The sequence below is a fragment of the Aquarana catesbeiana genome, linkage group LG03, assembly GCF_042186555.1.
Source record: "Aquarana catesbeiana isolate 2022-GZ linkage group LG03, ASM4218655v1, whole genome shotgun sequence".
Lineage (NCBI taxonomy): Eukaryota > Metazoa > Chordata > Amphibia > Anura > Ranidae > Aquarana > Aquarana catesbeiana.
Genome location: NC_133326.1, coordinates 185880183 through 185897862, shown reverse-complemented (window position 1 = coordinate 185897862; position 17680 = coordinate 185880183). Strand labels below are relative to the sequence as shown.

At 38.5% G+C, this 17680-nt stretch overlaps 1 protein-coding gene across 2 annotated transcripts in view; it reads left to right on the top strand.

Moving 5' to 3' along the window:
* The window catches only part of RELN (reelin), an 865607-nt gene that overhangs the window by 729079 nt on the left and 118848 nt on the right, over positions 1-17680 (top strand). For both annotated transcript variants that reach the window (XM_073619618.1, XM_073619617.1), the window contains exons 39-42: positions 4325-4496; positions 5630-5732; positions 14902-15131; positions 15758-15978. In XM_073619618.1, the coding sequence (XP_073475719.1) occupies positions 4325-4496; positions 5630-5732; positions 14902-15131; positions 15758-15978 (726 nt within the window). The remainder of the gene's footprint in view (positions 1-4324; positions 4497-5629; positions 5733-14901; positions 15132-15757; positions 15979-17680) is intronic.

Genomic DNA, 17680 nt, shown 5'->3' with positions numbered 1-17680 from the left:
TCACCGCCCATATACTAGTCCCACACAAAGGGGTTTGGGGTACCACAAAGGCCTCAGGAGCTCAGCAAAACAATATCTCAGTTGACAGAGTCCTCCCTGCTCCTTTTCAAGCCTCCCCTTGTAGGCGGGTTAACCCTTTTGGGACCAAAGTCCCATAATCAGTGTTTGGTGGCCCACCCAAAATCTCTGTGCCTCTGAATTCCAGGTCCCAAATAAGGACTTAACATTTCTGAGAGAACTGCTGTTAATCCTCTCCAACCAGACTACCCCAGAACCCCTCACCCTGCATGAATAAGGGACCACAACCCAAATAGTGTGGAAATATACTTGCCATCCAAGATCCATCCCTGGCATCCTGTACTCATTGTACAGATCTGAATGAAATACACCAATCACTTTAAGATTTAATAGGAAAACAAAAGCCTCTCATGTACAGGCAATTTGCTAATCTTGGAGTTCAGACAAAAGTTAATCTTCTGTCTGTTAAAAAAAAAAAAAACTGAAAACATTCCTCAAATGAAGACTATTTATAGAGCAAAGGCGAGAAATTGGGACTTTATATGAAGCACGCAGTGGTAAACAATAAATGGATATAAAAAAATATATATTTATTAGTTCATATATATATATATATATATATATATATATATATATATATATATATATATATATATATATATATATATATATATATATATATATATATATATATATATATTGTCAATATCAAATTTTAAGACAGTTTTCCATAATAGCAGTATTCTTATAACAATTTCAAAGGTATCACAACAATATTTCATGATCCAATAAAATGTCATCTATATACATACATATATTACAAGATATCTATATAACCTATAACCTTGCTACTCTCTGTCACTGTTGATAAAAAGATATATATTGAACATGATGGCAAAAATTACATATATATTCATATGAACATGTATTGTATAAACTAAATGAATGACATAAAAATCGATTGTCAACAAAGGATTGGTGTAGAATACGGCAGCTGGTAGCTCAATGAGTTTTGTGACTTTGGGTCACTCTTCAGGAGAAAGCACATATTATTTATCTGTAAAATATATATATATATATATATATATATATATATATATATATATATATATATATATATATATATATTTATATATATATATATATATTTATATACATATATATAACCTTACGTGTGCTGAAGGTATAGTGCTGGAGAAACCGCAGGCCATCCAAGAACATCACCCCCGGGAGCTGTGGGAGCATGCACAGCGTCAACAACCAACACAGACAGCATCCATGGTGGCATACATCTCCAAATAAAGTTTATTTTGATATTGTTATTTAGCTCTGCAATTTTTTCTTTGTCACTGTTTACACAAGTGTTTGTATATCTGCACTTATTGCTAGCAGCTATATATGCCAATAAGCGCTGACATTCATTTTTCTATGTTTTCAATATGTATGCTTCAATACTAAAACAAGGAGTCCCGTTACTCTGGTGGTCAGCAAAGAAGGACCCCCTACAGTTGGTGGTCAGTTGAAAAAAGGCCCCTTACATTGATGGTCAGTGGGAGAGATATCCCCCTAGATCGGTACTTAGTGGTATAATGAAACCCTGTACACTAGGCGTCAGTGGGAAGAATGCCCTCTTACATTGTTGGGCATTGAGAAGAACATCTTATTATTGGTGGTCATTGGGAAGAATGCACCTCACATTGGTGGTCATTGATAAGAATGTTCTCTTACAAAAAGCTTAAAGGGTGTTCATAGCAAGCATATTGCAAGGTTCCCTGTAGAATAGACTGAAGCCTTGGGGCTGGTATGTTCATATATATTCTATGCCTAGGATTCCAGGTATTGGTTGTTATAGATAGACAGCATTTCCAGCACCCTTATCCATTGGACCTTTTTGACCTAATTATAATTTTTATGCATTCATTTATTTTACTCTCTTATATAATGTTGAACACTTTTTGCAGTGCTTTACAGGGGACATTGCTCATTCCTATCAATACATGCCGATGAAAGAGCTTGCCATCAAATGTTCTCACCACAGTTAACACGAACAAACACATTCATTAAGAGGAATTAGGTATGTGCTTGAATTGAAGAATCTGAAGTACCCAGAGGAAACCCACACAAACATGGTGGACACAAAGTCCATGCAGATAATAGCCATAGTGGAACCTAAATTTGACATGGAAATATTTGGCTAGCTTAAATTATGACAACAAAGACAAATACTTGCTCAGTACTGTACATATTTATTTATGTCTACATCTATCAGTATATACGCAGGCATATGAATAAATATAATCATACACTTGAGACCACCCCCTTTTGAAATCTTATTAAGTGTTCTTGCATAGCAAGACCACTTACTGTTATCTCACATATATATTATTCTTATTATTATAGCCAAATTTACCACCCTAACTCCTCCCACAGTTTTTACACTACATAGACAAGTAATATACCGAAACGTGCGGATTGTTCCCGAATGGTGTGCTATTACTTTGTGGAACGTTTCGCCGAATGGTTCACGAAATATCGTCGTTTTTGCGGTGAAATTGGTCCCATAGGAATGAATGGGGAAACTAGAGTGGGAGATGACAAAAGCTGGAAAATCAGAACATGATTTCTAAACTGCCGCCACTCCCTCATTTTCAGGCCCACCTACACAAATCTTATATCAAAACGTTCAGCTATCCCTGCTGCCACTAAACATGTCCACGGCTAAGCCATAGTCCTGATAGTTTTCACAATATGACCATTTGTTTGTAACTCACGCCGTCCATTGACATTCATTGAAACTACACTCTAGCCCCCTCCAAATTTGAAGGGCAATTTCTAAACTGCGACCGTGCCTTCATTTTTAATATTTCAGAGACATACTATACATCAAAATCTAGGTCTGGGTCTTGTGATTCTCACAATATAAAGATCTTCGCTGTAGGATGTATAGTTTTTAAAATACGGCCATTTGTTTAGAGGTCATTTCAGGAAATTTTAGCCATTAATCAGAGTGTACTGTTAGTGTTTGTTTTGTTGCCATGGTTACCAAAGCTTCTGTTATACACAGGGGGGAAGGTGGCTGGAGCATCTCAGCTGATTACAGAGCCCGGGGGAGGGGACAGACACACCATGTACTGATTTATAATAGAGGAATATGATGGGGCAGTTTTGATGGGGTAATTCTGATGGGGCAGTTTTGATGAAGCAGTATTTGGGAAGCATAAACAGGGCATGAGCGTTGCTAGGAAACAGTGGTTGTAAACACAAGATGCTGAGACACTCCAAATGCATGTGACTTCATCTGCTAGACTTGATAATGCTTGTAGACTCCTCCCACAGTTTTCACACTACAGAGACAAATAATATACCGAAACGAGCGGATTGTTCCCGATTGGTGTGTTATTACTTTGTGGAATGTTTTGCCGAATGGTCCACGAAATGACGTTTTTGCGGCGAAATTGGTCCCATAGGAATGAATGGCGAAATGTTCAAAACTAGAGTGGGAAGTGACAAAAGCTGACAACCCCATGATCAGCCAAAACATTATGACCACCCCATGATCAGCCAAAACATTATGACCGCCCCATGTAAAAAAAAAAATATTTTCGAAAAAAAAAAAAAAATTTTGAAAAAAGTAAAAAAATAATTTTTGAAAAAAAAAAATCATTTTTGAAAAAAAAAAATATATTTTTGAAAAAAAAAAAATTTTTGAAAAAAAAAAATTTTTTGAAAAAAAAAAATTATTTTTGAAAAAAAAAAAATATTTTTGAAAAAAAATATATTTGAAAAAAAAAAATTTTTGAAAAAAAAAAATTATTTTTGAAAAAAAAATTACTTTAAAAAAAATAATAATTTCGAAAAAAAAATTATTTTTGAAATAAAAAAATTCATTTTTGAAAAAAAAAATTACCTTTGAAAAAAAAAATTACTTTTGAAAAAAAAAATCATTTTTGAAGAAAAAAAAATCATTTTTGATTAAAAAAAATTCATTTTTGAAAAAAAAAAATTACTTTTGAAAAAAATGTTCAGCTCTTTCAGCGAATGATGGAACTTTTTTACTACTATTTATACTTTTTAAAATATTAAGCTTTTTAACACTTTTCACAGTTACTCAAGCCACTCCACCCCACCCAGTTACTCCGCCCACTCCAGTTGTAGAGGCAAGAACACTTTCACAATTTCCCCAGAAATTGTACCTTTTCTAGTTACAAATATTATTGTATTCAAAGGAATATTGTAGATTGTGCAGCATGTGAGAATTGTGAGATGAGCTGGCTGTTACATTTGTTGTTGTTCTGTACTGTCACAGGAAAGAGAGATGAAATATGGATCGTAGAAGACTTTGTCATTGATGGGAATAATGTACACAATCCTACCATCTTAATGGATACATTTGATTATGGCCCCAAGGAAGATAACTGGTTTTTCTACCCTGGTGGAAATATTGGTCTCTACTGTCCATACTCCTCCAAAGGCGCACCGTAAGTCAACACAGTTATTATTTATCACTTTTTATATGTCAGGTGTAATTTCTCATATTTTAATGTCAATCTGAAGTTTTTTTTAAGAAAGTTTGCAGCTGAAAAAAATAAAGGGCAAGGAATCATGTGATATGCCAGATGCAAGATAGTTGTAAATGCTTAACCAAAGATTTGACCTCAAGCTTATCACGTGAGTCCACCATCTCTAATTTGTATGCTTTTGCAAAATAATGTATCACTTCTGCGTCCCTGTCAAGGTAACTATTTAGCTCAGTGCCAAGCTTTCCTTGCTCTTGTAGCATCTGGGCAGCAGGACCAGGCTAAGATCAAGATATCCACACAAATGGCAGATATAGTTTGATTTAAGCCAACAAAATGTTAACATTTTATTTGTCTTTACCTCCCATTGTAGGACTCTGCTTTATTTTTTCTGATTTGTTCTGTGCTATGAAAATGTAAAAAAAAATTGAAAATAAAAATTAATCGTTATAAATTAAATAACAGAAAAGAAAGTTGGTGCTTTTCTACTACAATAATATGTCTACTATATCAATATAGATATTTAATAAAACAGCCAATATAAAATGTTAAATCCAAAATAGATTATTTTCTATTTTCCAACAACAAAATTGTGGATTTTTGTTCGAAGGATGTTGGCTCCAACTTGTCTTGCATACACACGGTCACACAAATCTTGGCCAACAATTATGAACGTAGTGACGTACAAGACGTACGTGATGTCTCCATTACAAACCCTAGTTATATCTCCGGCTCGTACTTGATTCTGAGCATGTGTGGACTTTTGTACGACGGACTTGTGTACACACGATCGGAAAGTCCTACAACAAACATTTATTGGTGGAAAATTTGAGAACCTGCTAGCCAACATTTGTTGGCGGAAAGTCTGACAACAAATGTTCGATGGAGCATACACACAGTCGGAATTTCCGCCAACAAGCTCACATCCAACATTTGTTTTCAGAAAATCTGATCGTGTGTACAGGGCATAAGTCTTCTATGTATTTGTAATAATTAACATGCATCTGTTATGTGATAATGAATTGTATCTCTAGTTTTTAACTTTAGTTTGAAATGCAGTAACTCCAGTAATGAAGATGTTTGTTTGATGTTAGGGAGGAAGATTCTGCTATGGTTTTTGTTTCCAACGAAGTAGGAGAGCATTCCATTACTACAAGAGATTTAGATGTGGATGAAAGCACTATCATTCAGTTTGAGGTAAACTAATTCCCTCTATTTTTTTAATTTAGAAAAAGAATAATGAAAAGTACAGTTTATAAAATTCCAGAGTGTAAAGTTATCCATGAAAAACAGCATGACATTGTACAATACACAGGAATAGACTACATAGTCAAATTACAAGCTCAAATATAGTACTCAAGCAAATAAGATATTGCCATACCATAGAGGTGAGAATAAACATCACTTAGTTTAAGAACATAGACAGGTTGATCATGTTAGTAGCTAAGGTAGTCTGTGTGACACTAAATCGAACCGGGCAAGACCAGGGGTATTCAGCCAACCATCCCATACCCTTTCAATTTTTATGGAGCAGTCTCCCCTGATAAGTAGATATCTTTGGTCTAACTGCCACCCTTTTATTACATGCCAGAAAAGGTTTGTCTTCATTTATCACTCTGTACTTGCAATACGCTGTGATTCATCCTGCTGTACTTGTATGGTGTTAATGGCTGAACCGCTGAGCTTCCTATCATTATTTCCTTTTTGTAAGATTTCCTGACTTGCTGAAGTACGCAATAAAAGTTTATTATTATTATTGAAGCAGCCTCAGTGTTAATAAATTTGGGTTCATATCTCAAGGTAGTTCCTATTATATGTATCCACTCCTCCAGACCTGGAGGATGTTCCAATTTCCAGTGTAGTAAGATGAGTTTATGAGCTTGAAATAATGGAGATCGCCTATATGGCATGTTCCAGTGGAACCACATCATCCAGTATACCTAATGAACACTGTTTGACATCTCGTTTGAAATCAGTATTAAATGCACCATTAAGTGTGATAGTGACCATTGCCCAATATTTGTGCAGCTTTGGGCAAGGCCAGTACATATGCATTAGTCACCATGGTCCCTGTGACATCCACTGCAGGTAGGATCTTGCAGTAGACCCATGGTATAGACTTTGGATGGGATGTCATGTATTTGTAATAGTATATATCATTGGGAAAGTCTCTGAGATGTGTTCGAGGAGCTCATCTGGACAGACTGCAATGCCTTTTCCACTGGTCTGGCCCTGTACCACCCGCACCACCCTCCCAATTTGCCAGGGCCTTACATGGGTAATGCTCTAAGTATGCGCGACGGACGTGTTTGCTGAGAGCTCCGTCTGACCGGGACTGCCAGGCCTGATTCCCAGTGCTATTTCTCACCAAAATTGTCCGGATTTCACTAGCACCCCTGTAGAACATTGCAGTGCATGCAGTCGAGCAAAAAGGGGCGCAATCGCTGCTCCAGACATTCACTAACAAACTACCTTCTTGGCATTGAGAAATCTCAGCAGATGGGGAAGATGTCCCAAAATGGTGTCGGCTCACAGGCTGCCTCAAACAGCTCCACGCCGGAACAATCTCTGCCAGCAAAAGACCATGAGTGCAGCTTTCCTCTGTCTAAAGCAGATCTTGATGCTAGTCTGTCAGCCATCTATGAAAAGTTAGCTGATAAGATACAGCTTGAACTTCACAAATCTACTAGTGCCTTAACACAGGAGATTGCTAATATAGGAAGCCGCACAGATATACTTGAGACTAAGCATGATGAACTCTCCCTTGCTCACAATGACCTCAGGAAAGACTATGAAACACTTGCAGATAGTTTTTCTTTCATGCAGCAGGCACATGTGGAAGATTTGGACGATCAAAACCGTAGGAATAACATAAGGGTATGTGGTATTCCAGAATCTATCACAGATCTCACCCTTGCAGTGTCAAAGATCTTCCACATGCTTTAGCATGACAAACCCATGTCAGCCTTTACATGTGACAGGATTCACAGAGCACTTCGCCCCAAACCACTTCCTGATAAACCCCCGCGTGATATAATAATGTTCATGAAAGATTTTCTCACTAAAGAAGATATCATGAGGGCATCCAGAAATATACCAAATATAGAGCTGGAAGGTATCAGAGTACAAATATACCCTGACATTTCCCCAGCCACCTTTGACCGAAGACGCAGGATGAAAGAGGCCACTACAATCCTTCAGACAGCCAGAATTAAATATCGCTGGGGTTTCCCATTCAGACTGTCCGTGATGCACAATGGCTCCACTTACACGGTCTACAACATCATAGAGGGGAAGGACCTACTAGTCAAGCTGGGCCTGCTGGAACCAGAACCCCCAAACCGTCTCCCTGCAACACCCCGTTCATCCCCTATTTAGTCTACCCCCTCTTCTCGACACAACCAAAGAGACCAAAGAAGATGGCGTCAATCCTTCCAAGATCAGGCATAGGAATCTCTTTCAAATTTTCTAACCATACGCTCTGAGTCTGAGTGAAAAGAAGTAAATATAAAAAGAAGAGTTTCTGTTCTTTTTTCCTTACTCAAGTATGTTTGACTGATGGTTCACTAACCTTTCATGTTATAAACTTTCTCAACGGCAAGATGGATCCTGACTAAGGGACCCTTTTTATTTTTGTCCCCCCCCCCTTTTTTTTTTTAAGATTTATACCCTTTTTTTAAAATCTGTACCCTTGTTTTACAGATTTCACTCAGATATGTTTTAAATCCCTTTCTGCAACGGAGTCACTAAATAACAAAAACTTTGGTCCAGATCCAGTTTACAACATATGATGGAACAGCACTTCTCCCCCAGACTTCACCATATTGCAGAACTCGATTTTATATTCCTGATTATATTAGAAACCACTGCAACGTAGGGCTGGATCCTTAAACCACCCTTATGACTTTAAAGTCATAGCTGCCTAGGGGTACCTGGACTTAATTATTTATATATATCCTGGGACAGAAGAGATGCAATTTATAATATTTAATGTTTTTTTTTTGTTTTGTTTTTTTAACGTTTTTCCCGTCCCTTCTCTTGAGGTTTAACTCTCTGCATTGAGATATAACATTGCTTTAACTTTGAACTCAAATGTTTGCACTTTGCATAGTACTTTAATTTTTTTGGTTATTCCTGAGGTTATGTTTAAATTGTTACTATAACCATGCACTTTAAGGTTTGATATGAATAATTCAACCTGGCACATCCGCCGTTGCTGGTTTGTCCCCATACTCACGTCCATGGCCAGGCCCGGATTTACTCCATTTGCTGCCCCAAGGCCGGGTCCTTCAATGCCGCCCCCACACACACACACACACCACCATTCTCACCATTCACACCACTAAGAGGTGGACAGAGGCTGCGGACATACCACAGGAGGTGGACAGAGGCTGCGGACATACCACAGGAGGTGGACAGAGGCTGTGGACATGATAGTGTCCTCCTCACCCCCTCACAGTAGCTTCTCTGTCTACCATCATATTACTTCTCCACATCATAAGTGTGCCGTGTCCTCCTGTGCCCCTTTCACCTCTCCACAGGTCAGGGCAGCACAGTGCTGCCCTGACCTGTGGAGAGGTGAAAGGGGCACAGGAGGACACAGCACACTGATGAATGATGTGGACTGAAGAAGTAATATGATGGGTGGTGGACAGAGCACATCAGTCTCTGTCCCCTGCATGGCATGGCTTCTGCCTCCCGGGGCTCCCAGTAACATCCTCCTCTCTCTCTCTCTGTCCCCTTTTTTACTATGGATATCCCCCCAGCTTCACTCTCCTCCTCAGTGTCCTCCTCACTGTCACCGGCTGCTGTAGTCTAGACTCTCGATCTTTTCAAAAATGGCGCCGGGCGGTGCAGTCACGTTACTGCGCATGCGCTGCCTGGCCAAGCGTGTACGAGCTTTCCTTCGGAACGCCACATGCGCAATTGCGTGGTCGGCTCGTGGCCATCTTTTTTACGGGCACCGGTGCCTGTAACAGACTTTAATGGGCAGCCCGAAAGAGGCGGGCGACCGCGAAAGCCGAGAAGTCGCCGCAGGAGCGGCTGCACCACTGCCGCCCCGAGGCCTGGCCTCGGTGGCCTTGCGGGAACTCTGGCCCTGTCCATGGCCTGGTGCTGCGCCCCCATTGTGCGTGATGTTGTGGCAGGTCTGGTTTGTGAGTTTAGGACGTTTTTGTCCTCTTTTAAGATTTGTAAGGCCAGATGACATTATGTCCTCTGGCCCCCTTATGGTACATTACAAATTACATATTTTTGCCCTTATGTTATTGTTTATAATTGAATCGTTCTTTGGAAGATTCTACCCCTATCATTTTTCAGGTTTACTCAAGAGGATGTTCAGTGTATTGAATTACAGTTTTTTTCTCACACAATGTAATATTCTTAAACATTATGGCATATCTCTTATTTTCATCCGTAATATTGATATTGGTAATAGCACAATATACTATACTAAACGATCAATCATAGCACACTACTCACATTGGTCATTCTCTAGCCTAGCCAATATAATTTGCTCATGTATTTCCTTTAAAAATGGGTCTTAAAATTTTTTCACACAATATTCAAGGGTTTAACTCCCCACACAAACGTAAAAAAGCTTTCAGGCTTTACAAAAGACTGGGCGTGGACATTATCCTCCTTCAAGAAACTCACTTCTCATCATTTAACCACCCACAATACTTTGATAAAACCTATAACCAGTTTTATTACACTACATTCTCTAACAAATCTAGGGGGGTAGTGATCTTTATCCGCAACGCAACTATTTTTGAAATCCAAAACATCTATAAAGATGCAGACAGTAGATACATTATCCTGAAAGGCACAAGCCTTTCCTGAAAGGAATAAGCGCTCACTAACAATCGCCTCTATATATGCCCCTAATGCACAAACATCATTTTTCACTAAATTTTTTGAAACTCTAGACCACTTTAGCTCCCCCCATATAGTACTAGGAGGAGACTTTAACTTAGCCGCACACCCCGCCTTAGATAGAACCAGAGTTGCTCCCTCCTCGAAGGCCTTCTCCAAATCAATTAGTCGCTCCCTCAGCAAATTTCAACTAATTGACTCTTGGAGAGCTCATAACACTGGTGTGAAAGCTTACACACACTACTCCCACCCACACGATTGTTATGCCAGACTTGACTACATTTTCAGTACTCCCATCCTACTAGCCAACTCCTCGAAGGCTCGAATACGCCATTGTCCATGGTCTGACCATGACATGGTTGCATTTGAAACCTCTCACCTTGGTCTAGCCCCTACCCCATTTAATTGGTGTCTTTGGTAAACATACAAGGTAGTCCTGAGGGGACATCTGATCAGCATCGCAGCAGCCAAGAATAAAGCCAAACTTACTGAAATTAAGTGCCTTACCAGAGACCTTGATAATTTATATAACAAATTGAGTCAATCACCCTCTCCTGAAATTACCAAACAAATTCAATCTAAACTTCAAGCCCTAGACACGATCCTATCAGCGGACACTGAAAAATCCCTTAGATTCTCCAAGGCCAAATTTTTGTTACATGGCAATTCTACCTCCACCAAAAAAACTAAACCAAGAACACAAACCTCCCCATGTCTGTAAACTGCGCAACCAATCTGGTTACCCACCCCCCAGAAGTCCTAGACATTTTTTCATCATTCTATAAAAATCTCCTCTCTGGCCCTCAAAATCAACCTCATCATACCTCATTCAATTGGCTTTATAACCTTCAACTCCCTAATCTCAATGACCAACAAACTTCCACCCTCAATGAACCCTGCACGGATCAAGAAATCATCAACATAATTGAATCACTTAAAACATCGACAGCACCTGGCCCTGATGGTTTCACAACATTATACTATAAGAAATTTGCACCCCAATTAGTACCCATACTAACCAAGTTATTTAACTATATCCTAATGGGAGGCCAATTTCCAGAAGATATGCTCCTAGCTAACCTATCTCTAATACCTAAACCTCTTAAAGACCATATCCTTCCACAAAATTTCCGCCCCATCTCAGTCCACAATAATGACTTGAAAATCTTTGGCAGACTTTTAGCAGACAGACTGGTAACAGTTTTTACTTCCCTAATTCATACTGACCAAACTGGATTCATTCCTGGCAGATAGATAACTGATAATATCAGACTTGTCACAAATATAGTACAAGATGCCAACCTTTACTCTCGCCCAGTATGCCTCCTTAGCCTTGATATACAGGCATTTGACAGTGTAAACTGGTCGTACCTCAACCACTTACTTCCTAAATTTGGCATTACAGATAAATTCATCCATGGATTTAATTCCCTTTACCATCTCCCCCAAACAAGAATCAAAATCCCAGGCCACAACTCACATTTCTTTTCCCTAAGTAGAGGTTCCAGACAAGGCTGCCCCCTCTCCCCACTTTTATTTGCGTTAGCAATAGAACCCCTAGCACAAGCCATAAGAAACAACTTAAACATCAAAGGCTATAATAAAGGTCCAAATGAATTCAAACTAAGTCTATACGCCGATGATGCTTTATTACAGACCCTCTCATTTCCATACCCAGCCTCATAACTGAACTAAACTCCTTTCATACCTTGTCAGGTCTAGGTATTAACATTAATAAATGTTCGGCCCTCCCTATCAATATTTCCCCCAACTTGACCTCCAGTTTACAACAAAACTTCAATTTTATTTGGTGTTCCAACTCATTCAGATTTCTTGGCATCCACATTACATCCCACCACAATTTATTATATAAAACTACCCCCCATATTTCGCACATATTAGTGCTCTACTAAAAGTATGGTTCTCCTATCATATCTCCCTCCTTGGTAGGATCTGAGCCTTCAAAATGACAATTCTCCCCAAACTCCTATACTATTTCCAAGCGCTACCTATTAATGTCTCCAAAACCAGAATAGAAGCTCTTCAAAGAGAGATCAACGGATTTATCTGGTCAAATAAAAAAACAAGATGTAGTTATTCTCTCATGTTTAGACCCCAAAAGAAAGGTGGACTTGGCCTACCAAACATCTGGCAATACTTCTTAGCAACCAAACTTACACAGATGGCCCAATGGTTTGCCCCCACTTCATACATCCCATGGCTAAACTTCGAATCAACTTCAATTTCCCCACAATACCTACAAGGTTTATTATGTTCTAATCTAAATTCTCACCACAAAATCCTCAAATTAAACAACATAGTAGCCCAGTCTCTCCAATTATGGCTCAAAATCTATAAAACCTTTAAACTATCTTCAGATACCCCCCCTCTAGCCTCCTTTTTAAGTGACTCTAAGTTGTCACAAAACTACAATGATAACAATTCATTCCCGCTATGGCGAAATAACAACCTGACCAATCTGAGATCAATAAGTATTAACAAGAAGTTTCCCTCCTTTCCCTTCTTGCAATCCAAATACAATCTTCCCGCCTCAGAACTCTCACATTATCTCCAGATTAAAAACTTCTACACAGAACATTATTCAATAGATATCCAATCCCAAGTCACTTTATTTGAACACATCTGTATAAATTCCTCAAGGGACAAAGGTTTGATCTCCCTACTCTATGGATACCTCAACAATCTTACAATACCTGAAAAATCTGGCCCAATGCAGCACTGGGAATCAGAGTTAGTCTTTTCTCCATAGAAACTTGGAACACTATGATAGATAATCTACGTAAATGCAACCAAGCAGCTTCTTTTAGAGAATCACCAATTAAACTATTTTCCAGACTGTATATGACCCCCTCGAAAATTCATTCCTTCTACCCAGCAGCCTCTCCATGTTGTTTCAGGGGTTGCGTCGAACCAGGAACGTATCTACATATCTTCTGGAGCTGTAAGCATCTAGAACCAATATGGCAGGCTGCTACTAGAAAGATAGAAATGGCAACGAAAAAAAAACCTTAGCCTCTCACCACAAATATGCATATTATATGCAACAATTCCTGATATACCCCCTTTTTGTATTAGACTGATTCACTCTTTAATCAGTTCTATTCAATGGATGATTGCCCTCAATTGGAAATCCAATAACCTACCATGGTCTCAGGTCTTGTCCAGGATTGAAATGCTTAAAATATCTGAAAGAATTCACCACACCTTACATGATAGTATGCATACTTTCAACAAAAAATGGATTTATTGGAACGGACAATAAATAAATACGGTTATGTTTAGATTATACAATATAGAATTCTAGATAATTCTACCAATATTTGCATTACTCTCATGTGAGATTACTATTCATTTATACCCAACATTTTGATGTCTTTTTTTTCCCAAACGGTTGTATATTTTGTCTACATGAAGAATATCAAACTAATACTGCCTATTGATTATAATGTACATCACTGTATATACAAATGATAGTGTCCTCACTGTTTTGTAACCTTTTATTAATCTTCCAAATAAATCTTTTGTAAACAAGAGAAATAAATCCCTTCATTGTGGTGGTATGCTGCATTAAATTAAAAATAGGCATAGGAGAGGGTTGCCAGGTGGTAGAGAACCCCCGGATAACGTAAATTGCAGATAGTAGAAGTGCATATTGTGTGGGAGATTGTATTAAGACTCCAGAGTAGAGAAGGGTACCAGTGTACCTTTATCAAAAATGTGATGCAAGTGAGTGATAACCTTGTGTCTGCCATTTACCAATATACAGCAACTTGGCTAATTCAAGGTAAGTATTATTTAACTATATGGTGCTGCATAAAGTAAAAACAGTTACTTTCTGCAACTGCTTGGCCTTATCTCATATTTTATGCATGAGCTTATATGTGGAAAGCATTTTGTTAGGTCTACACAGTAGCTGGGACTCCTGACATGCTGTCTGGGTTGGGGATTTTGTGAAATGCATAATGACCACAAGAGTGGGGTCCAAAAGCTGGTTAGGTGCAGTCAAGGATGGTACCATGCCTTTAACCACATGTTGCAATTGAGCTGCTAGGTAATATAGCTAGGGGTTTGGAAGAGCTACACCTCCCCATCCTTTGGGCATTGCAGATGTTCCAGCTTAATCCTGGGAGGGTTATCTCACCACAAGAGGGACCAGAATATAGTAATAATAACACGGAATATCTTTAGGGGGATTACCACTTATTCCCTCTATTTACCTGTAAGTACATCTCAGAATGAACAATATGAACAAATCAAATATAAATATTTTATTTCAGTCTGCACCTTTTTTGTTTTTGAACAAATAGCATTTATATTTAATGTGTTGCTTTATTTACTAAGTTATGTCACCTTGCCATAGAATGTACACAATATTTTTTGTATACATTCATTTAATATACCTGGTTTAACTGTATTTTTTGCATGTCTTTATGGTCAAACCTGTGAATTGTTTACTTTCTTTAATATCCAGATTAATGTGGGCTGCACAACGGACAGTAATTCTGATGATCCAGTAAGACTGGAGTTCTCTCGGGATTTTGGTGCCACGTGGCACTTGCTTCTCCCGCTGTGCTACAGCAGTAGCAGCCACCTCAATTCACTGTGCACCACAGAGCATCATCCCAGTAGCACCTATTATGCTGGAACAATGCAAGGCTGGAGAAGAGAGGTCATCAACTTCGGTAAACTCCATCTTTGTGGGTAAGTTCCATAGCTGGCAAGATTAGTATATATGTTTACTTTGCATTTGTGTGTATTTAAATAGTAAGAAAAATGTAAGAAAAATTGAACAAAGGCAAGCCCAGGCCATTCTAACGAGTTCTAATCCAATAGAATTGTTTTGTCTTTACAGTAGGAAACTGATTAAAAGTACAGTAACAGGTGGCTTAAATGTTTCCAGGCATTCCAGTTTCTAGTTCTCTAAAACAACCAGGAGCTCTGATGGTGTGAGAATGGATTACTAGATACAAACATTTTATTAAGGTTCAGAAAAGATTGAAGTACCTTTGTCATACCTAGAATGATGGAAAAATTATTGCAAAGGTCACCTGCAGCAGCAAGTAAAAGAATTCAGCCACGTGCCCTTGGTACAAGAGTCTAGCAACTCCTCTGACATTAGATGACATTTCTTATCTATGAGTTTTGTCGAATCTTCTAGCCAGATATTGTTGTGGAGCATAGTTGGCATTTTTATTTTTTTGTTAGTAAATTATTTGTGACTTGACATGCAGCTTGTAGTGCAAACTGTTTGATGTGCATTATACCAGTAATATTTGAACAATATGCAATAGAAATAGTCAACTCATATTTTTTTTGTTCTTTTGAAGTACTATTCGGTTCCGGTGGTACCAAGGATTTTATCCAACTGCAATGAAGCCTGTGACATGGGCAATTGATAACATTTATATTGGTCCTCAGTGTGAGGAGATGTGCAATGGTCATGGAAGTTGCATCAATGGCACCAAATGTATCTGTGACCCTGGATACTCTGGCCCCACTTGTAAAGTCAGCACTAAGAATCCAGACTTCCTCAAGGATGATTTTGAAGGTGATCTTGTAGTTCTAAAAAATACCTGTTTCTGTAGTAGTTCTATAATGTCATCATGTGTTATTTGTTTACTTTAAGTGTCAGAAAATGAACAAAGCCCTTGTTTTGTGATAGCCACAAAAAAAGGGTTAAGCTAGCAATAAATGTAGTTTGCATATGACTATGCCACAAAGGTTGTAGTGCACACCACAAAGGTTATAACGATGAAGAAAAAATGCTGGATTTAATGTAGCTGATTTAATGTAGCTGATCTTACATTGTTTTCCATTATTGCTGAACGATTGGAAAACCTCTTCACCCCAGAAATCATTTACAGGTCATTGGATAGTAGACCATTAAATCACTGAAAAGATACTAATAGGAGTATTTGCTCAATTTGCTTTATTATAGAAAGGAGATGGAAAACATTACTTAAAAGTGTTACTAAACCCACAACAGTAAAAACAGTTGTGCAGTAAAGCATGCTTGTTATGCCGCGCACACACGAGCGGACTTTTCGAACGGACTGGTCCGACGGTCTATCCGACGGACTTTCGGCGGACTTCCCTAACAAACGGACTTGTCTACACACGATCACACCAAAGTCCGACGGATTCGTACGTGATGACGTACGACTGGACTAAAATAAGGAAGTTGATAGTAGCCAATAGCTGCCCTAGCATCGGTTTTAGTCCGTCGGACTAGCATACAGACAAGCGGATTTTTCGACCGGACTCGAGTCCGTCGGAAAGATTTGAAACCCACAAAATTACCATTCCACCTGAGCACTTAAAATTCTTCCCCCCAAAAATGTTTAAGCCCCCTCCCCCATACATACACGCACTTATAAATGTAAATATATATAGTCTATAAACGTAAATGCACACTTTGGGGATGCCATTGCACGAAAATATCAATTGCTCAACACGTTACACATCGCCATGCATGCCAGAGTGAGAGCAATAATTCTAAACCCATTTTTTAATGATTAACTGTAAATTGATGGTCCCTAGAGGCTTTCAAAGCATCCCCTATGGATAATATAGGGTACCAAAGTTTTTCGCCATTTAATGGGTACCTGTTTGAGTGTTTGGGTACCTGTTTGTACCATGTTGAGTATCTGTTTACTTCATGCAACATCTTTATATTTTGCCAAAAAATTGGGTCATTTATTGTGTTTGAGTGCCCTAAAATTAACTTTAGCATATTTTTACTGAAATTTTGAGTGAATTACACTGTTGCCCTAATATCCTGTGACATAAAAAAATTATTCTCTAAAATGTCTGCTTTCAGAAAATATATATTGTTATGGGAGTTTTATGTAATCTTCAGGCCTAAAATTATTATTTTTTTTAAATATGTATGAAAAAAAATGCAAAAACAACACTGACAGTTAAAGGGTTAGGGATTCCTGCAATCGCAAAGACACATCAGGATAAATACAACATGGGGAGAAAGGGCAGATTTATTAAGGGGGGTGGGATTTCTTGGAGACTGTAACAGGATTTACAAAGTGAGCCACGCTTTCAATAATCTCTATATTACTTCTGTAAGGCTAGGTTTCCATTAGTGCGTCCCCAAAGTCGCGCGATTTTGCCGCGATTTTTTACCGCGATTTTACCGCGACTTTTTACCGCGATTTGAAGCAATGCCTGTATCTATAGACCTCAAGTCGCATCAAAGTGGGACCAAAGTAGTGCAGGGACTACTTTGAAGTCGCTGC